At 55.5% G+C, this 27,061-nt stretch overlaps 1 protein-coding gene across 3 annotated transcripts in view; it reads left to right on the top strand.

Moving 5' to 3' along the window:
- The window catches only part of LOC121274596 (cathepsin F-like), a 44,473-nt gene extending 25,402 nt beyond the window's left edge, over positions 1-19,071 (top strand). For all 3 annotated transcript variants that reach the window (XM_041181931.1, XM_041181930.1, XM_041181929.1), the window contains exon 11: positions 18,015-19,071. In XM_041181931.1, the coding sequence (XP_041037865.1) occupies positions 18,015-18,086 (72 nt within the window). In that variant the 3' untranslated portion in view covers positions 18,087-19,071. The remainder of the gene's footprint in view (positions 1-18,014) is intronic.
- The last annotated feature ends 7,990 nt before the right edge of the window (positions 19,072-27,061 follow it).

The raw sequence follows: 27,061 nt of genomic DNA, 5'->3' as shown, positions 1-27,061 counted from the left end.
TGACCCCCCGACAGTGCAGCACTCCCTCAGTACTGACCCACCGACAGTGCATTACTCCTTCACTACTGACCCTCAGACAGTGCATCGCTCCCTCAGTACTAACACACTGACAACACAGCACTCCCAAGGTACTGACCCTCTGACAGTGCAGCACTCCCTCAGTACTGACCCTCTGACAGTGCCGTAATCCCACAGTACTGACCCTCTGACAGTGCAGCACTCCCTCAGTACTGACCGAACGACATGGCAGCACTCCCTCAGTACTGACCTTTGACAGTGCAGCACTCCCTCAACACGGACCCTCCAACAGTGCGGCATTCCCTCAGCACTGACCCTCCAACAGTGTAGCACTCCCTCAGTACTGATCCTCCGACAGTGCAGCAGTGCCTCAGTATTGACTCTACGACAGTGTCGCACTCCCTCAGTACTGACCCTCAGACAGTGCATCGCTCCCTCAGTACTAACACACTGACACCGCGGATCGCCCTCAATACTGACCCTCCGACAGTGCATTACTCCTTCAGTACTGACCCTCAGACAGTGCATCGCTCCCTCAGTACTGACACACTGACAGCGCAGCACTCCCAAGGTACTGACACTGTGACAGTGCAGCACTCCCTCATTACTGAGCCTCTGACAGTGCAGCACTCCCTAAGTACTGACCCTCCGACAGCGCAGCACTCCCTCAGTACTGACCCTCTGAGAGTGCAACACTCCCTCATTATTGATCATCCAACAGTGCAGTGCTCCCACAGTAATGACCCTCTGACAAAGCAGGTCTCCCTCAGTACTGCCTCTCCGCTAGTGCAGCAGTAATTCAGTACTGTACCTCCAACAATGCAGCACTCCCTCAGCAGTGACCATCGGACAGTGCTGCAATCCCTCAGTACTGACCCACTGACAACGCAGCGCTCCGTCAATACTGACCCTGCTGCAGTGCTGCACTCCCTCAGTACCGACCCTCTGACATTGCAGCACTACCTCAGTACTGACCCTCTCACAGTACAGCACTCCATGAGTACTGACCGTCCGAAGGTGCAGCACTCCCTCAGTACTGACCCTCTGACAGTGCAGCTTCCCTCAATACTGACCCTCTGACAGTGCAACACTCCCTCAGTACTGACCCTCCGACAGTGCAGCACGCCCTCAGTACTGACCCTCCGACAGTGCAGCAATCCCTCAGTGCTGACCCTCTGAGAGTGGCACACTCCCTCATTATTGATCATCCAACAGTGCAGCGCTCCCTCAGTACTGACCGTCTGACAAAGCGGGTCTCCCTCAGTACTGCCTCTCCACTAGTGCAGCAGTAATTCAGTACTGTACCTCCAAAAATGCAGCACTCCCTCAGCAGTGACCATCGGACAGTGCAGCACTCCTTGTGTACTGACCCTTCGACAGTGCAGTACTCCGTCAGTAAGGACCCTCTGACAGTGCGGCACTCCCTCTGTACTGACCCTCTGATACTGCAGCACTCCCTCAGCACTGACCCTCCAACAGTGCGGCATTCCTTCAGTACTGACTCTCCGAAAGTGCAGCACTCCTTCAATACTGAACCTCTGACAGTGCAGCATTCCCTCAGTACTGACCCTCCGACAGTACGGCACTCCCTCAGTACTGACCCTCCAACAGTGCAGCACTCCCTCAGTAATGATCCTCCGAAAGTGCAGCACTCCCTCAGTGCTGACCCTCTGACAGTGCAACACTTCCTCATTATTGATCATCCAAAAGTGCAGCGCTACCTCAGTTCTGACCCTCAGACAAAGTGGGTCTCCCTCAGTACTGCCTCTCCGCTATTGCAGCAGTAATTCAGTACTGTACCTCCAACAATGCAGCACTCCCTCAGCAGTGACCATCGGACAGTGCAGCACTCCCTCAGTACTTACCCTCTGACGTGCAGCACTCCTCAGTACTGACCCACTGACAGTGCAGCACATCCTCCGTAATGACCCTCCAACAGTGCAGCACTCCCTCAGTACTGAACCTCTGACAGTGCAGCACACCCTCAGTACTGAACCTGAGACAGCGCAGCGATCCCTCAGTACTGACCAGCCGACAGTGCAACACTCCCTCAGTACTGACCCTCTGACAGTGCAGCACTCCCTCCTTTCTGACCCTCCGACAGTGCACCACTCCCTCAGTACTGACCCCTCGACATGGCAGCACTCCCTCAGTACTGACCCTCCGACAGTGCGGGATTCCCTCAGTACTGACCCTCCATCAGTGCAGCACTCCTTCAGTACTGACCCTCCGACAGTGCAGCGCTCCCTCAGTACTAACACACTGAGAGCACAGCGCTCCCTCAGTACTGACCCTCTGACAGTGCAGCACTCCCACAGTAATGACCCTCTGACAGTGCAGCATTCCCTCAGTACTACACTCTGACAGTGCAGCACTCGCTCAGTACTGACCCACTGACAGTGCAAGACTCCCTCAGTACTGACCCTCTGACAGTGCAGCACTCCCTCAGTACTGACCACCGAAAGAGCAACACACACTCAGTGCTGACACTCCAACAGTGCAGCACTCCCTCAGTACTGACCCACTGACAGCGCAGCACTGCCTAAGTACTGACCCTCCGACAGCGCAGCACTCCCTCACTACTGACCCTCTAACAGTGCAGCGCTTCCTGAATACTGACCCTTCTACAGTGCTGCACTCCCTCAGTACTGACCCTCCGACAGTGCAGCGCTCTTTCAGTACTGACCTTCTGAAAGTGCAGCACTCCCTCAGTACTGACCCTCTGAAAGAGCAGCACTCCCTCAGTACTGACCCTCTGACAGTGCAGCACTCCCTCAGTACTGACCCTCAAACAGTGCATCACTCCCTCAGTACTGACCCACCGACAGAGCGGCACTACCTTTGTACTGACCCTCCGACAGTGCAGCACTCCCTCAGTACTGACCCTCTGAAAGAGCAGCACACACTGAGTACTGACCCTCTGACAGAGCAGAGCTCCCTCTGTACTGACCCTCAAACAGTGCAGCATTCGCTCAGTACTGACCCACCGACAGAGCGGCACTACCTTTGTACTGACTCTCCGACAGTGCATTACTCCTTCAGTACTGACCCTCAGACAGTTCAGCGCTCCCTCAGTACTGACACACTGACAGCGCGGATCGCCGCAATGCTGACCCTCTGACACTGCAGCTCTCCCTCAGTACTGACACTCTGGCAGTGCAGCACTCCCTCAGTGCTGAATCTCTGACAGTGCAGCACTCCCTCAGTACTAACCCTCAAACAGTGCTGCACTCACTCAGTACTGCCCACTGACTGCGCAGCGCTCCCTCAGTACTGAGCCTCTAACTGTGCAGCACTCCCTCAGTACTGACCCACCGACATTCCAGCGCTTCCTCAGTACTGACTCTCAGACAGTGCAGCGCTCCCTCAGTACTAACCCAAAGAAAATGCAGCACTCCTTCAGAACTGACCATCCGACAGTGCAGCAGTCCCTCAGTACTGACCCTCTGACAGTGCAGCACTCTCTCAGTACTGACCCTCTGACAGTGCACCAATCCCTCAGTACTGACACCCCGACATGGCAGCACTCCCTCAGTACTGACCCTCCGACAGTGCGGGATTCCCTCGGTAATGACCCTCCATCAGTGCAGCACTCCTTCAGTACTGAACCTCCGAAAGTGCAACGCTCCCTCAGTACAAACACACTGACAGCGCAGCGCTCCCTCAGTACTGACTCTCTGACAATGCAGCACTCCCACAGTAATGACCCTCTGACAGTGCAGCATTCCCTCAGTACTGACACTCTGACAGTGCAGCACTCGCTCAGTACTGACCCACTGACAGCGCAGTGCTTCCTCAATAGTGACCCTCTGACAGTGTAGCACTCCCTCAGTACTGACCCTCTGACAGTGCAGCACTCCCTCAGTAGTAACCAACTGACAACGCTGCACTCCCTCAGTACTGACCCTCCGACAGTGCAGCGCTCTTTTAGTACTGACCTTCTGACAGTGCAGCACTCCCTCAGTACTGACCCTCCGAAAGAGCAGCACACACTGAGTACTGACCCTCTGACAGTGCAGAGCTTCCTCTGTACTGAACCTCAAACAGTGCAGCACACCCTCAGTATTGATCATCCGAAAGTGCAGCGCTCCCTCAGTACTGACCCTCTGACAGTGCAGAGCTCCCTCTGTACTGAACCTCAAACAGTGCAGCACACCCTCAGTATTGATCATCCGAAAGTGCAGCGCTCCCTCAGTACTGACCCTCTGACAGCGCAACATTACCTCAGTACTGACCCTCCGACAGTGCAGCACGCCCTCAGTACTGACCCTCCGACAGTGCAGCAATCCCTCAGTGCTGACCCTCTGAGAGTGGCACACTCCCTCATTATTGATCATCCAACAGTGCAGCGCTCCCTCAGTACTGACCGTCTGACAAAGCGGCACTACCTCTGTACTGACCCTCCGACATTGCATTACTCATTCAGTACTGACCCTCAGACAGTTCAGCGCTCCCTCAGTACTGACACACTGACAGCGCGGATCGCCGCAATACTGACCCTCCTACAGTGCAGCACTCCCTCAGTACTGACACTCTGGCTGTGCAGCACTCCCTCAGTACTGAATCTCTGACAGTGCAGCACTCCCTCAGTACTGACTCTCCGACAGTGCAGCACTCCCACAGTACTGACCCTCTGAGAGTGCAGCACGCCCTCAGTACTGACCCACTGACAGTGCAGCACTCCCTCAGTACTGACCGACCAACAGTGCAGCGCTCCCTCAGTACTGACCCTCTGACAGTGCAGCATTCCCTCAATACTGACCCTCTGACAGTGCAGCACTCCCTCAGTACAGACCCTCCGACAGTGCAGCATTCCCTCAGTACTGACCATCCGACAGTGCAGCGCTCCCTCAGTTCTGACCCACTGCAGCGCAGCACTCCCTCAGTGCTGACCCTCCGAAAGTGCAGCACTCCCTCAGTACTGCCCCACAGACAGCGCAGCTCACGCTCAATACTGACCATCCTATAGTGCTGCACTCCCTCAGTACTGACCAACTGACAGCGCAGCCCTCCCTCAATACTGACCCTCCTACAGTGCTCCACTCCCTCAATTCTAACCCTTTGACGGTGCAGCACTCCCTCAGTACTGACCCTCCGACAGAGCAGCAATCTCTCCGTACTGACCCTCCGACAGTGCAGCACTCCCTTAGTACTGACCCTGCGACAGTGCAGTACTCCCTCAGTCCTGACCCTCTGACAATGCAGCACTCCCTCAGTACTGACCGACCGACATTGCAGCACTCCCTCAGTACTGACCCTCTGACAGTGCAGCATTCCCTCAATACTGACCCTCTGATGGTGCAGCACTCATTCAGTACAGATCCTCTGACATTGCAGCACTCCCTCAGTACTGACCCCATGACAGAGCAGCACTGCCTAAGTACTGACCCTCCGAAAGTGCAGCACTCCCTCAGTACTGACCGTCCAACAGTGCAGCAATCCCTCAGTTCTCACCCACTGCAGCGCAGCACTCCCTCAGTACTGACCCTCGTACGGTGTAGCAGTCCCTCAGTACTGACCCTCCTACAGTGCAGCACTCCCTCAATCCTGACCCTCTGACAGTGAAGCACTCCCTCAGTACTGACCGACCAACAGTGCAGCGCTCCCTCAGTACTGACCCTCTGACAGTGCAGCATTCCCTCAATACTGACCCTCTGACAGTGCAGCACTCCCTCAGTACAGACCCTCCGACAGTGCAGCATTCCCTCAGTACTGACCATCCGACAGTGCAGCGCTCCCTCAGTTCTGACCCACTGCAGCGCAGCACTCCCTCAGTACTGATCCTCTGAAAGTGCAGCATTCCCTCAGTACTGACCCTCCGAAAGAGCAACACACACTCAGTGCTGACCCTCCAACATTGCAGCACTCCCTCAGTACTGACCCACTGACAGCGCAGCACTGCCTAAGTACTGACCCTCCGACAGCGCAGCACTCCCTCACTACTGACCCTCTTAAAGTGCAGCGCTCCCTGAATACTGACCCTTCTACAGTGCTGCACTCCCTCAGTACTGACCCTCCAACAGTGCGGCGCTCTTTCAGTACTGACCTTCTGACAGTTGCAGCACTCCCTCAGTACTGACCCTCCGAAAGAGCAGCACACATTGAGTACTGACCCTCTGACAGTGCAGAGCTCCCTTTGTACTGACCCTCCGACAGTGCAGCACTCCCTCAGTACTGACACTCTGAAAGTGCAGCACTCCCTCAGTACTGACCCTCAAACAGTGCAGCACACCCTCAGTACTGACCCACCGACAGAGCGGCACTACCTCTGTACTGACCCTCCGACAATGCATTATTCCTTCAGTACTGACCATCAGACAGTTCAGCACTCCCTCAGTACTGACACACTGACAGCGCGGATCGCACTCAATACTGATCCTCCGACAGTGCAGCACTCCCTCAGTACTGACTCTCTGGCAGTGCAGCACTCCCTCAGTACTGAATCTCTGACAGTGCAGCACTCCCTCAGTACTGACCCTCCAACAGTGCGGAACTCACTCAGTACTGCCCCCTGACTGCGCAGCGCTCCCTCAGTACTGACCCTTTGGCAGTGCAGCACTCACTAAGTACTGACCCTCCGACAGTGCAGCACTCCCTCAGTACTGACACACGTAGAGCGCAGCTCTTCCTCAATACTGACCCTCCGACAGTGCAGCACGCCCTCTGTACTGACCCACTGACAGCACAGCATTCCCTCAATACAGACACTCTGTCATGGCAGCAATCCCTCAGTACTGAATCTCTGACAGTGCAGCACTCCCTCAGTGCTGACCCTCCGAAAGTGCAGCACTCCCTCAGTACTGCCCCACAGACAGCGCAGCTCTCCCTCAATACTGACCATCCTATAGTGCTGCACTCCCTCAGTACTGACCAACTGACAGCGCAGCCCTCCCTCAATACTGACCCTCCTACAGTGCTCCACTCCCTCAATTCTAACCCTTTGACGGTGCAGCACTCCCTCAGTACTGACCCTCCGACAGAGCAGCAATCTCTCCGTACTGACCCTCCGACAGTGCAGCACTCCCTTAGTACTGACCCTGCGACAGTGCAGCACTCCCTCAGTACTGACCGACCGACATTGCAGCACTCCCTCAGTACTGACCCTCTGACAGTGCAGCATTCCCTCAATACTGACCCTCTGATGGTGCAGCACTCATTCAGTACAGATCCTCTGACATTGCAGCACTCCCTCAGTACTGACCCCATGACAGAGCAGCACTGCCTAAGTACTGACCCTCCGAAAGTGCAGCACTCCCTCAGTACTGCCCCACAGACAGCGCAGCTCCCCCTCAATACTGACCATCCTATAGTGCTGCACTCCCTCAGTACTGACCAACTGACAGCGCAGCCCTCCCTCAATACTGACCCTCCTACAGTGCTCCACTCCCTCAATTCTAACCCTTTGACGGTGCAGCACTCCCTCAGTACTGACCCTCCGACAGAGCAGCAATCTCTCCGTACTGACCAACCAACAGTGCAGCGCTCCCTCAGTACTGACCCTCTGACAGTGCAGCATTCCCTCAATACTGACCCTCTGACAGTGCAGCACTCCCTCGGTACAGACCCTCCGACAGTGCAGCATTCCCTCAGTACTGACCATCCGACAGTGCAGCGCTCCCTCAGTTCTGACCCACTGCAGTGCAGCACTCCCTCAGTACTGACCCTCCGAAAGAGCAACACACACTCAGTGCTGACCCTCCAACATTGCAGCACTCCCTCAGTACTGACCCACTGACAGCGCAGCACTGCCTAAGTACTGATCCTCCGACAGCGCAGCACTCCCTCACTACTGACCCTCTTAAAGTGCAGCGCTCCCTGAATACTGACCCTTCTACAGTGCTGCACTCCCTCAGTACTGACCCTCCAACAGTGCGGCGCTCTTTCAGTACTGACCTTCTGACAGTTGCAGCACTCCCTCAGTACTGACCCTCCGAAAGAGCAGCACACATTGAGTACTGACCCTCTGACAGTGCAGAGCTCCCTTTGTACTGACCCTCCGACAGTGCAGCACTCCCTCAGTACTGACCCTCTGACAGTGCAGAGCTCCCTTTGTACTGACCCTCCGACAGTGCAGCACTCCCTCAGTACTGACACTCTGAAAGTGCAGCACTCCCTCAGTACTGACCCTCAAACAGTGCAGCACACCCTCAGTACTGACCCACCGACAGAGCGGCACTACCTCTGTACTGACCCTCCGACAATGCATTATTCCTTCAGTACTGACCATCAGACAGTTCAGCACTCCCTCAGTACTGACACACTGACAGCGCGGATCGCACTCAATACTGATCCTCCGACAGTGCAGCACTCCCTCAGTACTGACTCTCTGGCAGTGCAGCACTCCCTCAGTACTGAATCTCTGACAGTGCAGCACTCCCTCAGTACTGACCAACTGACAGCGCAGCCCTCCCTCAATACTGACCCTCCTACAGTGCTCCACTCCCTCAATTATGACCCTTTGACGGTGCAGCACTCCCTCAGTACTGACCCTCCGACAGAGCAGCAATCTCTCCGTACTGACCCTCCGACAGTGCAGCACTCCCTTAGTACTGACCCTGCGACAGTGCAGCACTCCCTCAGTACAGACCCTCTGACAATGCAGCACTCCCTCAGTACTGACCGACCGACATTGCAGCACTCCCTCAGTACTGACCCTCTGACAGTGCAGCATTCCCTCAATACTGACCCTCTGATGGTGCAGCACTCATTCAGTACAGATCCTCCGACATTGCAGCACTCCCTCAGTACTGACCCCATGACAGAGCAGCACTGCCTAAGTACTGACCGTCCAACAGTGCAGCAATCCCTCAGTTCTCACCCACTGCAGCGCAGCACTCCCTCAGTACTGACCCTCGTACGGTGTAGCAGTCCCACAGTACTGACCCTCCAACAGTGCGGCACTCCCTCAGCACTGCCCACTGACAGCGCAGCACTACCTCAGTACCGACCCTCTGAGAGTGCAGCACTCCCTAGTTACTCACCCTCCGACAGTGCAGCACTCCCTCAGTATTGACCCTCTAACAGTGCAGCATTCCCTCAGTACTGACCCTCAGACAGTCCAGCACTACCACAGCACTGACCCTCTGACAGTGCAGCACTCCCTCAGTACTGCCCCACTAACAGCGCAGCGCTCCCTCAATACTGACCCTACAACAGTGCTGCACTCCCTCAGTACTGACTCACAGACAACACGGCGCTCCCTCAATACTAACCCTCCTACAGTGCTGCACTCCCTCAGTACTGACCCTCCGACAGTGCAGCGCTTGCTCAGTACTGACCCTCTGACAGTGCAGCACTCCCTCTGTACTGACCCTCCAACAGTGCATCGCTCCCTCAGTACGGACCCTCCGACAGAGCAGCACTCCCTCAGTACTGACCCACCGACATTCCTGCGCTTCCTCAGTACTGACTCTCAGAGAGTGCAGCGCTCCCTCAGTACTGACCCTCCGAAAGGGCAGCACTCCTTCAGAACTGACGATCTGACAGTGCAGCACTCCCTCAGCACTGAACCTTCGACAGTGCAGCACTCCCTCAGTACTGAACCTCTGACAGTGCAGCACTCCCTCAGTACTGACCATCCGACAGTGCAGCACTCCCTCAGTACTGACCCTCTGACAGTGCAGCACTCCCTCCTTTCTGACCCTCCGACAGTGCACCACTCCCTCAGTACTGACCCCTCAACATGGCAGCACTCCCTCAGTACTGACCCTCCGACAGTGCAGCACTCACTCAGTACTGAAACCCGACAGTGCAGCACTCCCTCCGTACTGACCCTCTGACAGTGCAGCACTCCCTCAGTACTGACCCTCCGACAGTGCAGCACTCCCTCAGTACTGACCCTCCAACAGTGCAGCACTCCCTCAGTACTGAACCCCGACAGTGCAGCACTCCCTCAGTACTGACCCTCTGACAGTGCAGCACTCCCTCAGTACTGACCCTCTGACAGTGCGGCACTCAATCAGTACTGACCATCCAACAGTGCATTACTCCTTCAGTACTTACCCTCCGACAGTGCAGCGCTCCCTCAGTACTGACACACTAACAGCGCAGCTCTCTATCAATACTGACCCTCGACAATGCAGCACTCCCATTGTACTGACTCTCTGACAGTGCAGCAATCCTTCAGCACTGATCCACTGATAGCAGAGCGCTCCCTCAATACTGATCCTCTGACAGTGCAGCAATCCCTCAGTACTGAATCTCTGACAGTGCAGCGCTACCTCAGTACTGACCCTCGTATGGTGTAGCAGTCCCACAGTACTGACCCTCCAACAGTGCAGCACTCTCTCAGTACTGCCCACTGACAGCGCAGCACTCCCTCAGTACTGACCCTCTGAGAGTGCAGCACTCCCTAATTACTCACCATCCGACAGTGCAGCACTCCCTCAGTATTGACCCTCTAACAGTGCAGCATTCCCTCAGAACTGACCCTCAGACAGTCCAGCACTACCACAGCACTGACCCTCCGACAGTGCAGCACTCCCTCCGTACTGCCCCACTAACAGCGCAGCGCTCGCTCAATACTGACCCTACAACAGTGCTGCACTCCCTCAGTACTGACTCACAGACAACACGGCGCTCCCTCAATACTAACCCTCCTACAGTGCTGCACTCCCCCAGTACTGACGCTCCGACAGTGCAGCACTCGCTCAGTACTGACCCACTGACAGTGCAGGACTCCCTCAGTACTGACCCTCTGACAGTGCAGCACTCCCTCAGTACTGACCACCGAAAGAGCAACACACACTCAGTGCTGACACTCCAACAGTGCAGCACTCCCTCAGTACTGACCCACTGACAGCGCAGCACTGCCTAAGTACTGACCCTCCGACAGCGCAGCACTCCCTCACTACTGACCCTCTAACAGTGCAGTGCTTCCTGAATACTGACCCTTCTACAGTGCTGCACTCCCTCAGTACTGACCCTCCGACAGTGCAGCGCTCTTTCAGTACTGACCTTCTGAAAGTGCAGCACTCCCTCAGTACTGACCCTCTGAAAGAGCAGCACTCCCTCAGGACTGACCCTCTGACAGTGCAGCACTCCCTCAGGACTGACCCTCTGACAGTGCAGCACTCCCTCAGTACTGACCCTCAAACAGTGCATCACTCCCTCAGTACTGACCCACCGACAGAGCGGCACTACCTTTGTACTGACTCTCCGACAGTGCATTACTCCTTCAGTACTGACCCTCAGACAGTTCAGCGCTCCCTCAGTACTGACAGCGCGGATCGCCGCAATGATGACCCTCTGACACTGCAGCTCTCCCTCAGTACTGACACTCTGGCAGTGCAGCACTCCCTCAGTGCTGAATCTCTGACAGTGCAGCACTCCCTCAGTACTAACCCTCAAACAGTGCTGCACTCACTCAGTACTGCCCACTGACTGCGCAGCGCTCCCTCAGTACTGAGCCTCTAACTGTGCAGCACCCCCTCAGTACTGACCAACCGACATTCCAGCGCTTCCTCAGTACTGACTCTCAGACAGTGCAGCGCTCCCTCAGTACTAACCCAAAGAAAATGCAGCACTCCTTCAGAACTGACCATCCGACAGTGCAGCAGTCCCTCAGTACTGACCCTCTGACAGTGCAGCACTCTCTCAGTACTGACCCTCTGACAGTGCACCAATCCCTCAGTACTGACACCCCGACATGGCAGCACTCCCTCAGTACTGACCCTCCGACAGTGCGGGATTCCCTCGGTAATGACCCTCCATCAGTGCAGCACTCCTTCAGTACTGAACCTCCGAAAGTGCAACGCTCCCTCAGTACAAACACACTGACAGCGCAGCGCTCCCTCAGTACTGACCCTCTGACAATGCAGCACTCCCACAGTAATGACCCTCTGACAGTGCAGCATTCCCTCAGTACTGACACTCTGACAGTGCAGCACTCGCTCAGTACTGACCCACTGACAGCGCAGTGCTTCCTCAATAGTGACCCTCTGACAGTGTAGCACTCCCTCAGTACTGACTCTCTGACAGTGCAGCACTGCCTCACTACTGACCCTCTAACAGTGCAGCGCATCCTGAATACTGACCCTTCTACAGTGCTGCACTCCCTCAGTACTGACCCTCCGACAGTGCAGCGCTCTTTTAGTACTGACCTTCTGACAGTGCAGCACTCCCTCAGTACTGACCCTCCGAAAGAGCAGCACACACTGAGTACTGACCCTCTGACAGTGCAGAGCTCCCTCTGTACTGAACCTCAAACAGGTGCAGCACACCCTCAGTATTGATCATCCGAAAGTGCAGCGCTCCCTCAGTACTGACCCTCTGACAGTGCAGAGCTCCCTCTGTACTGAACCTCAAACAGTGCAGCACACCCTCAGTATTGATCATCCGAAAGTGCAGCGCTCCCTCAGTACTGACCCTCTGACATCACAGCGCTCCCTCAATACTTCCCTCCGACAGTGCAGCACTCCCTCAGTACTGACCCCGCGACAGTGCAGCACTCCCTCAGTACTGACCCACCGACAGAGCGGCACTACCTCTGTACTGACCCTCCGACATTGCATTACTCATTCAGTACTGACCCTCAGACAGTTCAGCCCTCCCTCAGTACTGACACACTGACAACGCGGATCGCCGCAATACTGACCCTCCGACAGTGCAGCACTCCCTCAGTACTCACATTCTGGCAGTGCAGCACTCCCTCAGTTTGAATCTCTGACAGTGCAGCACTCCCTCAGTACTGACCCTCCGACAGTGCAGCACTCCCACAGTACTGACCCTATGAGAGTGCAGCCCTCCCTCAGTACTGACCCTCTGACAGTGCAGCACTCCCTCAGTACTGACCCTCTGACAGTGCAGCACGCCCTCAGTACTGACCCGCTGACAGTGCAGCACTCCTTCAGTACTGACCCTTTGGTAGTGCAGCACTCCCTCAGTACTGACCAACTGACAGCGCAGCGCTCCCTCAGTACTGACCCTCCTACAGTGTTCCACTCCCTCAATACTGACCCTTTGACAGTGCAGCACTCCCTCAATCCTGACCCTCTGACAGTGCAGCACTCCCTCAGTACTGACGAACCAACAGTGCAGCGCTCCCTCAGTACTGACCCTCTGACAGTGCAGCACTCCCTCAGTACAGACCCTCCGACAGTGCAGCATTCCCTCAGTACTGACCATCCGACAGTGCAGCGCTCCCTCAGTTCTGACCCACTGCAGCGCAGCACTCCCTCAGTACTGATCCTCTGAAAGTGCAGCATTCCCTCAGTACTGACCCTCCGAAAGAGCAACACACACTCAGTGCTGACCCTCCAACATTGCAGCACTCCCTCAGTACTGACCCACTGACAGCGCAGCACTGCCTAAGTACTGACCCTCCGACAGCGCAGCACTCCCTCACTACTGACCCTCTTAAAGTGCAGCGCTCCCTGAATACTGACCCTTCTACAGTGCTGCACTCCCTCAGTACTGACCCTCCAACAGTGCGGCGCTCTTTCAGTACTGACCTTCTGACAGTTGCAGCACTCACTCAGTACTGACCCTCCGAAAGAGCAGCACACATTGAGTACTGACCCTCTGACAGTGCAGAGCTCCCTTTGTACTGACCCTCCGACAGTGCAGCACTCCCTCAGTACTGACACTCTGACAGTGCAGCACTTCCTCAGTACTGACCCTCCGACAGTGCAGCACTCCCTCAGTACTGACCCTCTGTCAGTGCAGCACTCCCTCAGTACTGACCCTCTGACAGTGCACCACTCCCTCAGTACTGACCCTCCGAAAGAGCAGCACTCCCTCAGTACTGACCCTCTGACAGTGCAGCACTCCCTCAGTACTGACCCTCCGACAGTGCAGCACTCCCTCAGTACTGACCCTCTGACAGTGCAGAGCTCCCTTTGTACTGACCCTCCGACAGTGCAGCGCTCCCTCAGTACTGACCCTCTGACAGTGCAGCACTCCCTCAGTACTGACCCTCTGTCAGTGCAGCACACCCTCAGTACTGACCCACCGACAGAGCGGCACTACCTCTGTACTGACCCTCCGACAATGCATTATTCCTTCAGTACTGACCATCAGACAGTTCAGCACTCCCTCAGTACTGACACACTGACAGCGCGGATCGCACTCAATACTGACCCTCCGACAGTGCAGCACTCCCTCAGTACTGACTCTCTGGCAGTGCAGCACTCCCTCAGTACTGAATCTCTGACAGTGCAGCACTCCCTCAGTACTGACCCTCCAACAGTGCGGAACTCACTCAGTACTGCCCCCTGACTGCGCAGCGCTCCCTCAGTACTGACCCTTTGGCAGTGCAGCACTTACTAAGTACTGACCCTCCGACAGTGCAGCACTCCCTCAGTACTGACACACTTAGAGCGCAGCTCTTCCTCAATACTGACCCTCCGACAGTGCAGCACGCCCTCAGTACTGACCCACTGACAGCACAGCATTCCCTCAATACAGACACTCTGTCATGGCAGCAATCCCTCAGTACTGAATCTCTGAAAGTGCTGCACTCACTCAGTGCTGACCCTCCGACAGTGCAGCACTCCCTCAGTACTGGCCCACAGACAGCGCAGCTCTCCCTCAATACTCACCATCCTATCGTGCTGCACTCCCTCAGTACTGACCAACTGACAGCGCAGCCCTCCCTCAATACTGACCCTCCTACAGTGCTCCACTCCCTCAATTATGACCCTTTGACGGTGCAGCACTCCCTCAGTACTGACCCTCCGACAGAGCAGCAATCTCTCCGTACTGACCCTACGACAGTGCAGCACTCCCTCAGTACAGACCCTCTGACAATGCAGCACTCCCTCAGTACTGACCGACCGACATTGCAGCACTCCCTCAGTACTGACCCTCTGACAGTGCAGCATTCCCTCAATACTGACCCTCTGATGGTGCAGCACTCATTCAGTACAGATCCTCCAACATTGCAGCACTCCCTCAGTACTGACCCCATGACAGAGCAGCACTGCCTAAGTACTGACCCTCCGAAAGTGCAGCACTCCCTCAGTACTGACCGTCCAACAGTGCAGCAATCCCTCAGTTCTCACCCACTGCAGCGCAGCACTCCCTCAGTACTGACCCTCGTACGGTGTAGCAGTCCCACAGTACTGACCCTCCAACAGTGCGGCACTCCCTCAGCACTGCCCACTGACAGCGCAGCACTACCTCAGTACCGACCCTCTGAGAGTGCAGCACTCCCTAGTTACTCACCCTCCGACAGTGCAGCACTCCCTCAGTATTGACCCTCTAACAGTGCAGCATTCCCTCAGTACTGACCCTCAGACAGTCCAGCACTATCACAGCACTGACCCTCTGACAGTGCAGCATTCCCTCAGTACTGACCCTCAGACAGTCCAGCACTACCACTGCACTGACCCTCTGACAGTGCAGCACTCCCTCAGTACTGCCCCACTGACAGTGCAGCGCTCCCTCAATACTGACCCTACAACAGTGCTGCACTCCCTCAGTACTGACTCACAGACAACACGGCGCTCCCTCAATACTAACCCTCCTACAGTGCTGCACTCCCTCAGTACTGACCCTCCGACAGTGCAGCGCTCGCTCAGTACTGACCCTCTGACAGTGCAGCACTCCCTCTGTACTGACCCTCCAACAGTGCATCGCTCCCTCAGTACGGACCCTCCGACAGAGCAGCACTCCCTCAGTACTGACCCACCGACATTCCTGCGCTTCCTCAGTACTGACTCTCAGAGAGTGCAGCGCTCCCTCAGTACTGACCCTCCGAAAGTGCAGCACTCCTTCAGAACTGACCATCTGACAGTGCAGCACTCCCTCAGTACTGAGCCTCTGACAGTGCAGCACTCCCTCAGTACTGAACCTGAGACAGCGCAGCGATCCCTCAGTACTGACCATCCGACAGTGCAGCACTCCCTCAGTACTGACCCTCTGACAGTGCAGCACTCCCTCCTTTCTGACCCTCCGACAGTGCATCACTCCCTCAGTACTGACCCCTCGACATGGCAGCACTCCCTCAGTACTGACCCCCCGACAGTGCGGGATTCCCTCAGTACTGACCCTCCATCAGTGCAGCGCTCCTTCAGTACTGAACCCCGACAGTGCAGCACTCCCTCCGTACTGACCCTCTGACAGCGCAGCACTCCCTCAGTACTGACCCTCTGACAGTGCGGCGCTCCCTCAGTACTGACCCTCCGACAGTGCAGCACTCCCTCAGTACTGAAACCCGACAGTGCAGCACTCCCTCCGTACTGACCCTCTGACAGTGCAGCACTCCCTCAGTACTGACCCTCCGACAGTGCAGCACTCCCTCAGTACTGACCCTCCAACAGTGCAGCACTCCCTCAGTACTGAACCCCGACAGTGCAGCACTCCCTCAGTACTGACCCTCTGACAGTGCAGCACTCCCTCAGTACTGACCCTCTGACAGTGCGGCACTCACTCAGTACTGACCATCCAACAGTGCATTACTCCTTCAGTACTTACCCTCCGACAGTGCAGCGCTCCCTCAGTACTGACACACTAACAGCGCAGCTCTCTATCAATACTGACCCTCGACAATGCAGCACTCCCATCGTACTGACTCTCTGACAGTGCAGCAATCCTTCAGCACTGATCCACTGATAGCAGAGCGCTCCCTCAATACTGATCCTCTGACAGTGCAGCAATCCCTCAGTACTGAATCTCTGACAGTGCAGCGCTACCTCAGTACTGACCCTCGTATGGTGTAGCAGTCCCGCAGTACTGACCCTCCAACAATGCGGCACTCCCTCAGTACTGCCCACTGACAGCGCAGCACTCCCTCAGTACTGACCCTCTGAGAGTGCAGCACTCCCTAATTACTCACCCTCCGACAGTGCAGCATTCCCTCAGTATTGACCCTCTAACAGTGCAGCATTCCCTCAGAACTGACCCTCAGACAGTCCAGCACTACCACAGCACTGACCCTCCGACAGTGCAGCACTCCCTCCGTACTGCCCCACTAACAGCGCAGCGCTCCCTCAATACTGACCCTACAACAGTGCTGCACTCCCTCAGCACTGACTCACAGACAACACGGCGCTCCCTCAATACTAACCCTCCTACAGTGCTGCACTCCCCCAGTACTGACGCTTCGACAGTGCAGCGCTCGCTCAGTACTGACTCTCTGACAGTGCAGCACTCCCTCAGTACTGACCCTCTGACAGTGCAGCACTCCCTCAGTTCTGACCCTCTGACAGTGCAGCTATCCCTCTGTACTGACCCTCCAACATTGCATCGCTCCCTCAGTACTGACCCACCGACATTCCGACGCTCCCTCAGTAATGACTCTCAGAGAGTGCAGCGCTCCCTCAGTACTGACCCTCCGAAAGTGCAGCACTCCTTCAGAACTGACCATCCGACAGTGCAGCACTCCCTCAGCACTGACCCTCCGACAGTGCAGCTCTTCCTCAATACTGAACATCTGAAGTGCAGCACTCCCTCAGTACTGACCCTGCGACAGCACAGCGATCCCTCAGTACTGACCCTCTGACACTGCAGCACTCTCTCAGTACTGACCCTCTGACAGTGCAGCACTCCCTCAGTACTGACCCTCTGACAGTGCAGCTCTCCCTCCTTTCTGACCCTCCGACAGTGCACCACTCCCTCAGTACTGACCCCTCGACATGGCAGCACTCCCTCAGTACTGATCCTCCGACAGTGCGGGATTCCCTCTGTACTGACCTTCCATCAGTGCAGCACTCCTTCAGTACTGACCCTCCGACAGTGCAGTACTCCCTCAGTACTGACCCTCCGACAGTGCAGCACTCCCTCAGTCCCCATCCTGGATTATAATACAAATTGCCTGGCGTGCAGTTTAAACCCCTGAGCAAAGCCCTCTAAGTCGAGAGAGTTTCTAAATTATCCCCTGCCGATCCTGTGCGCACCCTGACATTGCCCAGGGTAAACTGACTGTGGGTATGAAGTGAACCATTAGCCCAGAGAGAGATATGCACTGCCCTCTACTCACACCCTCTTCCCCACCATTTCTGTCCCGTTTGGAATGTTTTTGTACGGGAACCTGAATCCAATATTTCTGCTCGCAGGGCTATTTTCGTATTTATCGAGGAGGTAACATCCACGGAATAGCAGAATACCCCATGACAGCCACAGTGTAGAGGTGGTGCTGAGGAAGGAGCTGAGCTCCCTCTGCTTCGCTGCTGCTCAATGAACCACGTACACCTGCTTGCAACCACTGGCACCAACCTCCGGGAGCACCGCCTCAATCCTGGAATTCCCCTGGCGTTGGACCTCCGGAGGAGCGGTCAATCTCTCACTGCTCGAGGCGCTGTTCAAAGGCTCATAGGGCACAGAAGGAGGCCATGGGACTCACCGCCCCCATGCTGGCTGTTTGGAAGAGTTAGTCCCCATACCGCACACCCTCCCTGCTCTCTCCCCACAAACCTGCAAATTTATCCACTTCAAGTATTTATCCAATCCCCCTTCTGGAAAGTTCCTATTGAATCTGCTTCTGCCGCCCTTTCAGGCAGCGCCTTCCAGATCACAACCACTCGCTGTGTAAATTAAAAATTCTCTACATCTCCCCCACTCTGGTTCTTTTACCGATTCTCTTCAATCTGTGTCCCCCTCTGGTCACCGACCCTCCTGCTACTGGGAACAGCTTCTCCTTATTTACTCTATCCAAACCCCTCAAGATTTTGAACGCCTCGATTAAATCTCCCCCTTAACCTGCTCCACTCTAAGGAGAACAATCCCGGTCTCTCCACATTAACTGAAGTCTCTTATCCCCGGTATTTTGCTGATATATGTTCCCTGTCCCATCTCTCAGGCAATTTAGCGAAGAAGGTTAATGGTTTTCTCTTAAGTTAATCGCCTGACAGATGTCCGAATTCCCTCAGTAACAAGGCTATCGGTTGTTAGTGTGAGAGGAGAGAGTGTCTCCTTGTATTCACAGAAGGTAAATACATTTGGGACCAGTACTCTCATTTCCCAGTTTTTACTGGTGTTCCATTTTTATGTATACAAGACCAGGTCAGACCAGTTTTTGCTGGTTTTCCCTTCTGGGGTTTTTACCCACCTTGGAAACCTCAGCTCATTCTGAGAACCGAGCAAATAAATCTCCTGCAATCTTCTCTGTCCCAGTGTGGGGGTTGGGTTGAGGGTTGGGGGTTGGGGGTTGATTTGAGGGTTGGGTGTTAGGGGTTGGGTTGGGGATTGGGGATTGGGGGTTGGGTTGGGGATTGGGGATTGGGGATTGGGGGTTGGGGGTTAGGGGTTGGGGGTTAGGTTGGGGGTTGGGTGTTGGGTTGGGGGTTGGGTTGGGCGTTGGGGGTTGGGGGTTGGGAGTTGGAGGTTGGGGGTTGGGGGTTGGGAGTTGGGAGTTGAAGGTTGGGGATTGGGTGTTGGGGTTTGGGTGTTGGGTGTTGGGGGCTGGGGGCTGGGGGTTGGGTGTTGGGTGTTGGGGTTTGGGGGTTGGTGGTTGGGGATTGGAGGTTGGGTGTTGGGGGTTGGGGGCTGGGGGCTGGGGGTTGGGGGTTGGGTGTTGGGGTTTGGGGGTTGGTGGTTGGGGATTGGAGGTTGGGGATTGGGGATTGGGGGTTGGGTGTTGGGTGTTGGGGATTGGGTGTTGGGGCTTGGGGGTTGGAGGTTGGAGGTTGGAGGTTGGGGGTTGGAGGTTGGAGGTTGGGGGTTGGAGGTTGGAGGTTGGGGAGGTGGGCGTTAGGGGAAAAATCCCAAATGTTTTAATCTTTCCCACTTATTCTTTCACCAGAGTGTCCCTTCCCGGAACTGGGCCAAAAAATAAATCTCCTCCTGGGGCTGTTTGTGGAAAGGGGAACAGGGTTAACTGGTGGGATTCCCTGGTCATACCTTCCGCAGGCTTGACACCTGCACCAAATCTCCTCTTTGCCTTCTCTCCTCTGAGGAGGACAGTCCTGATGTCCTCAACCTCCACGGTAATTTGCCCCTGGGGAGAAAGCAACACCCTAAATAAGGTTTCTAACTCTGCTGGGACATAATTAAACCTCCTCCAGCCCCTACAACCCTCCCTATCTCTGTAACCACCTCCAGCCCCCACAATCCTCCCTATCTCTGTAACCTCCTCTAGCCCCTACAACCCTCCCTATCTCTGTTACCTCCTCCAGACACTACACCCCTCCCTATCTCTGTAACCTCCTCAAGCCCCTACAACACTCCTTATCTCTGTTACCTCCTCCAGCCCCTACACCCCTCCCTATCTCTGTAACCTCCTCCAGCCACTACAACCCTCCCTATCTCTGTAACCTCCTCCAGCCCCTACAACCCTCCCTTTCTCTGTAACTTCCTCCAGCCCCACCAACCCTCCCTATCTCTGCAACCTCCTCCAGCCCCTACATCCCTCATTATCTCTGTAACCTCCTCCAGCCGAACAGCCCTTGCGCTCCTCCAATTCTGGCCTCTAGAACATCCCTCCTCCAACCGCCAATTCCCAACGCTCCACCATTGGTGGCCGTGTCTTCAGCTGCCTTGGGGGGGCCCTAAGCTCTGGAATTCCCTCCCTAAACCTCTCTGCCTCTCTCTCTCTGCTCCTTTAAGATGCTTTTTTGGTCGCTTGACCCGAGGTCTCGTCATGTGGCACGGTGTCAAAATTTGTTTGCCATAAAATGGTGTTACGATGTGACAGGCGCTAGGTAAATGCAAGATGTTGTTAATGTTAGATAGCGATACTCCCATGATTTCTGTAGTCGCTGGACAGCTGTGTGAATTCCATATTGTTTAATAAACTGACAAATATTCTAAACGTTGTGTTTCATGATCAGCACTGTAACAGAGACATGAGCAGCTCACAAAAAGGTGGAGCAGTTTGCAACTATGATATAGCAAGGGGACATTCAGCCCTTCACATGTTTGTGCTAGCCCCCCAACCACAACCACCAGGCTGATCCACTGTTTCTTTCTATTCGTTCATGGGATGTGGGCCTCGCTGGCTGGGCCCAGCATTTATTGCCCCTCCCTAATTGCCCCTTGAGAAGGTGGTGGTGAGTTGCCTTCTTGAGCCGCTGCAGTCCCTGTGGTGTAGGTACACCCACAGTGCTGTTAGGGAGGGAGTTCCAGGATTTTGACCCAGCGACAGTGAAGGAACGGCCGATATATTTCCAAGTCAGGATGGTGAGTGGCTTGGAGAGGAACTTGTAGGTGGTGGTGTTCCCCATGTGTCTGCTGCCCTTGTCCTTCTAGATGGTAGGGGTAGTGGGGTTGGAAGGTGCTGTCGAAGGAGCCTTGGTGAATTCCTGCAGTGCATCTTGTAGATGGTACACACACTGCTGCTACTGTGCGTCGGTGGTGGAGGGAGTGAATGTTTGTGGATGTGGTGCCAATCAAGCGGGGCTGCTTTGTCCTGGATGGTGTTGAGCTTCTTGAGTGTTGTGGGAGCTGCACTCATCCAGGCAAGTGGGGAGTATTCCATCACACTCCTGACTTGTGCCTTATAGATGGTGGACAGGATTTGGGGAGCAGGAGGTGAGTTACTCTTCACACGATTCCTAGTCTCTGACCCGCTCTTGTAGCCACAGTATTTATATGGCTGGTCCAGTTCAGTTTCTGGTCAATGGTAACCCCAGGATGTTGATAGTGGGGGATACAGTGATGGTAATGCCATTGAACGTCAAGGGGCGATGGTTGGATTCTCTCTTGTTGGAGATGGTCGTTGCCTGACACTTGTGTAGTGTGAATGTTACTTGCCACTTGTTAGCCCAAGCCTGGATATTGTCCAGTTCTTGCTGCATTTGGACATGGGCTGCTTCAGTATCTGAGGAGTCATGAATGGTGCTGAACATTGAGCAATCATCAGCGAACATCCCCACTTCTGACCATATGATGGGAAGGAAGGTCATTGATGAAGCAGCTGAAGATGTTTGGGCCGAGGACACTACCCTGAGTAACTCCTGCAGTGATGTCCTGGAGCTGAGATAACTGACTTCCAGCAACCACAACCATCTTCCTTTGTGCTAGGTATGACTCCAACCAGTGGAGAGTTTTCTCCCTGATTCCCATTGACTCCAGTTTTGCTGGGGCTCCTTGATGCCACACTCGGTCAAACTTGGCCTTGGTGTCAAGGGCAGTCACTCTCGCCTCACCTCGGGAGTTCAGGTTGCCTTACAATTCTCTGTTTCAGTATCTTGATTAATAGTTTTGTCTTAGTCAAGATGCCATTCTCCACAAAGTGGGGGTTTCGCGGTTCAAATCCCACTCCAAGGACTCGAGCGAATAATTCAGGCAGACAATTCCAGCATCAGTACTGAGGGAGCGCTGCACTGTCAGAGGGTCAGTACTGAGGGAGCGCTGCACTGTCGGAGGGTCAGTACTGAGGGAGTGCTGCACTGTCGGAGGGTCAGTACTGAGGGAGTGATGCACTGTCAGAGGGTCAGTACTGAGGGAGTGCTGCACTGTCGGAGGGTCAGTACTGAGTGAGTGAGGCACTGTCAGAGGGTCAGTAATGAGGGAGTGCTGCAATGTCGGAGGGTCAGTACTGAGGGTGTGCTGCACTGTCGGAGGGTCAGTACTGAGGGACTGCTGCACTGTCAGAGGGTCAGTACTGAGGGTGTGCTGCACTGTCGGAGGGTCAGTATTGAGGGAGTGCTGCACTGTCGGAGGGTCAGTACTGAGGGAGCGCTGCACTGTCGGAGGGGCAGTACTGAGGGAGCGCTGCACTGTCGGAGGGTCAGTACTGAGGGAACGCTGCACTGTCGGAGGGTCAGTACTGAGGGAGCGCTGCACTGTCGGAGGGTCAGTACTGAGGGAGTGCTGCACTGTCGGAGGGTCAGTACTGAGGGAGCGCTGCACTGTCGGAGCATCAGTACTGAGGGAGTGCGGCACTGTCGGAGGGTCAGTACTGAGGGAGAGCTGCACTATTGGATGGTCAGTACTGAGGGAGTGCTGCACTGTTGGAGGGTCAGGACTGAGGGAGTGCTGCACTGTCGGAGGGTCAGTACTGAAGGAGTGCTGCACTGTCAGAGGGTCAGTGCTGAGGGAGTGCTGCACTGTCAGAGGGTCAGTACTGAGGGTGTGCTGCACTGTCGGAGGGTCAGTATTGAGGGAGTGCTGCACTGTCGGAGGGTCAGTACTGAGGGAGCGCTGCACTGTCAGAGGGTCAGTACTGAGGGAACGCTGCACTGTCGGAGGGTCAGTACTGAGGGAGCGCTGCACTGTCGGAGCATCAGTACTGAGGGAGTGCTGCACTGTCGGAGGGTCAGTACTGAGGGAGCGCTGCACTGTCGGAGGGTCAGTACTGAGGGAGCGCTGCACTGTCGGGTGTCAGTACTGAGGGAGCGCTGCACTGTCGGAGGGTCAGTACTGAGGGAACGCTGCACTGTCGGAGGGTCAGTACTGAGGGAGCGCTGCACTGTCGGAGGATCAGTACTGAGGGAGTGCTGCACTGTCGGAGGGGCAGTACTGAGGGAGTGCTGCACTGTTGGAGTTTCAGTACTGAGGGAGTGCTGCAGTGTCGGAGGGTCAGTACTGAGGGAGTGCTGCACTGTCGGAGGGTCAGTACTGAGGGAGTGCTGCACTGTCGGAGGGGCAGTACTGAGGGAGTGCTGCACTGTCGGGTGTCAGTACTGAGGGAGCGCTGCACTGTCGGAGGGTCAGTACTGAGGGAGCGCTGCACTGTCGGAGGGTCAGTACTGAGGGAGCGCTGCACTGTCGGAGGATCAGTACTGAGGCTGCTTGCTGGTAGCTATTTGTTGACATGGTTCCCATGTTACAACAGTTGATCCAGTTCACAAAGTGTTTTCTCGGTTTCACTAGTGCTTTGGGGTGTTCTGACTCAGCGAGTGGTGATTTAGAAATGCGAGTGCGTCTGATCATTTTGGAGGGAAATGGAGGGAAAATGAGGGAAATGGAGCGGTGATAGAGCTCAATGGAAGGCTCCTTTCTCCCCGGTTACTTCCTTCCCCTTGGTGCAGGAGCTTTGCTGATTTCGGACGATGAGCCTGAATGAGAAAGTACGAAGTGCACTGTCACCCGACATGTACTCATCAAACTGGCATCTGGTGTCTCAATCTGCTCCCAACCACAAGCCAGAAAACGTTGGTAACATACTTCTAATTAAATCTAGATCAATCTCATTACAGTTCCCTAATTAAACATCGCCACAACTAATCAGCGGATGACACAGCCATTCAAATCGCTGGAGGCCGTTCGGCCCAGACCAGCAGTTCCACCATTCCCACAGCTCAGCTCAGACCTAACTCTATATTGCCGCCTATCCCCCAGGTCCTTTAATACCTCTGGTGGACAAACACCTGTCACCCCAGGACATGGGGGAGAAAGTTCAATGCACCCCTTTCAATAGGTCACATGGGATCTTTCACGCCCATTTCACTCTAATGTCGCAACTGTTCGCAATTAGGACAGTGCAGCACTCCCTCAGTACTGACCCTCCGACAGTGCAGCACTCCCTCAGTACTGACCCTCCAACAGTGCAGCACTCCCTCAGTACTGACCCTCCCACAGTGTAGCGCTCCCCCAGTACTGACCCTCCGACAGTGCTGCACTCCCTCAGTACTGACCATCTGACAGTGCAGCACTCCCTCAGTACTGACCCTCCGACAGTGCAGCACTCCCTCAGTACTGACCCTCTGACAGTGCAGCACTCCCTCAGTACTGACCCTCCGACAGTGCAGCACTCCCTCAGTACTGACCCTCCGACAGTGCAGCACTCCCTCAGTACTGACCCTCCGACAGTGCAGCACTCCCTCAGTACTGACCCTCCGACAGTGCAGCAATCCCTCAATACTGACCCTCCGACAGTGCAGCACTCCCTCAGTACTGACCCTCCCACAGTGTAGCGCTCCCCCAGTACTGACCCTCCGACAGTGCTGCACTCCCTCAGTACTGACCATCTGACAGTGCAGCACTCCCTCAGTACTGACCCTTTGACAGTGCAGCACTCCCTCAGTACTGACCCTCCGACAGTGCAGCACACCCTCAGTACTGACCCTCCGACAGTGCAGCACTCCCTCAGTACTGACCCTCTGACAGTGCAGCACTCCCTCAGTACTGACCTTCTGACAGTGCAGCACTCCGTCAGTACTGACCCTTTGATAGTGCAGCACCTCAGTACTGACCATCCGACAGTGCAGCACTCCCTCAGTACTGACCCTCTGACAGTGAAGCACTCCCTCAGCATGACCCTCCGACAGTGCAGCGCTCACTCAGTACTGACCCTCCGACGGACCAGCACTCCCACAGTACTGACCCTCCGACAGTGCAGCACACCCCCAGTACTGACCCTCCGACAGTGCAGCACTACCTCAGTACTGACCCTCCAACAGTGAAGCACTCCCTCAGAAGTCACCCTCCGAGAGTGCAGCTCTCCCTCAGTACACACCCTCCGACAGTGCAGCACTCCCTCAGTATCCACCCACTGCCAGTACATCACTCTCTCAGTACTGACCCTCAGACAGTGCAGCACTCCCTCAGTACTGACCCTCCGACAGTGCAGCTCTCCCTCAGTACTGACCCTCCGACAGTGCAGCACTCCCTCAGTACTGACCCTCTGACAGTGCAGCACTCCCTCAGTACTGACCCTCCGACAGTGCAGCTCTCCCTCAGTACTGACACACTGACAGTGCAGCACTCCCTCAGTACTGACCCACCGACAGTGCAGCTCTCACTCAGTACTGACCCTCCGACAGTGCAGCACTCCCTCAGTACTGACCCTCCAACAGTGTAGCACTCGCTCAGTACTGACACTCCGACAGAGCAGCACTCCCTCAGTACTGACACTCCGACAGTGCAGCACTCCCTCAGTACTGAAACTCTGACAGTGCAGCACTCCCTCAGTACTGACCCTCTGACAGTTCAGGATTCCCTCAATACTGACCGTCTGGCAGTGCAGATCTCCCTCAATACTGACCCTCCAACAGTGCAGTGTTCCCACAGTACTGTTCCTCTGACAACGCAGCACTCCCTCAGTCCTGACCCTGCAACAGTGCAGCACTCTCTCAACCATTACCCTCTGACATTGCTGCACTCCCACTGTATTGACCCTCCAACAGTGCAGAGCTCCCTCAGTCCTGACCCTCCGACAGTGCAGCACTCCCTCAGCACTGAACTTCCGACAGTGCAGCACTCCCTCACTACTGACCCTCCGACAGTGCAGCACTCCCTCAGTACTGACCCTCCGACAGTGCAGCACTCCCTCAGTACTGACAATCCGACAGTGCAGCACTCCCTCAGTACTGACCCTCCGACAGTGCAGCACTCCCTCAGTACTGACCCTCCAACAGTGCGGCACTCCCTCAGTACTGACCCACCGACAGTGCAGCACTCCCTCAGTACTGAAACTCCGACAGTGCAGCACTCCATCAGTAGTCACCCTCTGACAGTGCAGCACTCCCTCAGTAGTCACCCTCCGACAGTGCAGCACTCCCTCAGTATCCACTCTCTGGCAGTACATCACTCTCTCAGTACTGACCCTCAGACAGTGCAGCACTCCCTCAGTACAGACCCTCCGACAGTGCAGCTCTCCCTCAGTACTGACCCTCCGACAGTGCAGCTCTCCCTCAGTACTGACCCTCCGACAGTGCAGCTCTCCCTCAGTACTGACACTCCGACAGTGCAGCAATCCCTCAGTACTGACCCTCCGACAGTGCAGCTCTCCATTTAGTACTGACACTCCGACAGTGCAGCACTCCCTCAGTACTGACCCTCTGACAGTTCAGGATTCCCTCAATACTGTCCGTCTGGCAGTGCAGATCTCCCTCAATACTGACCCTCCAACAGTGCAGTGCTCCCACAGTACTGTTCCTCTGACAACGCAGCACTCCCTCAGTCCTGACCCTCCAACAGTGCAGCACTCTCTCAACCCTTAGCCTCTGACATTGCTGCACTCCCACTGTATTGACCCTCCAACAGTGCAGAGCTCGCTCAGTCCTGACCCTCTGACAGTGCAGCACTCCCTCAGTACTGACCCTCTGACAGTGCAGCACTCCCTCAGTACTGACCCTCCAACAGTGCAGCAATCCCTCAGTACTGACCCTCTGACAGTGCAGCACTCCCTCAGCACTGAACTTCCGACAGTGCAGCAGTCCCTCATTGCTGACCCTCCGACAGTGCAGCACTCCCTCAGTACTGACAACCCGACAGTGCA

The sequence above is a fragment of the Carcharodon carcharias genome (genome assembly GCF_017639515.1).
Source record: "Carcharodon carcharias isolate sCarCar2 chromosome 37 unlocalized genomic scaffold, sCarCar2.pri SUPER_37_unloc_1, whole genome shotgun sequence".
NCBI lineage: Eukaryota > Metazoa > Chordata > Chondrichthyes > Lamniformes > Lamnidae > Carcharodon > Carcharodon carcharias.
This window is presented reverse-complemented; position numbering and strand designations above follow the sequence as displayed.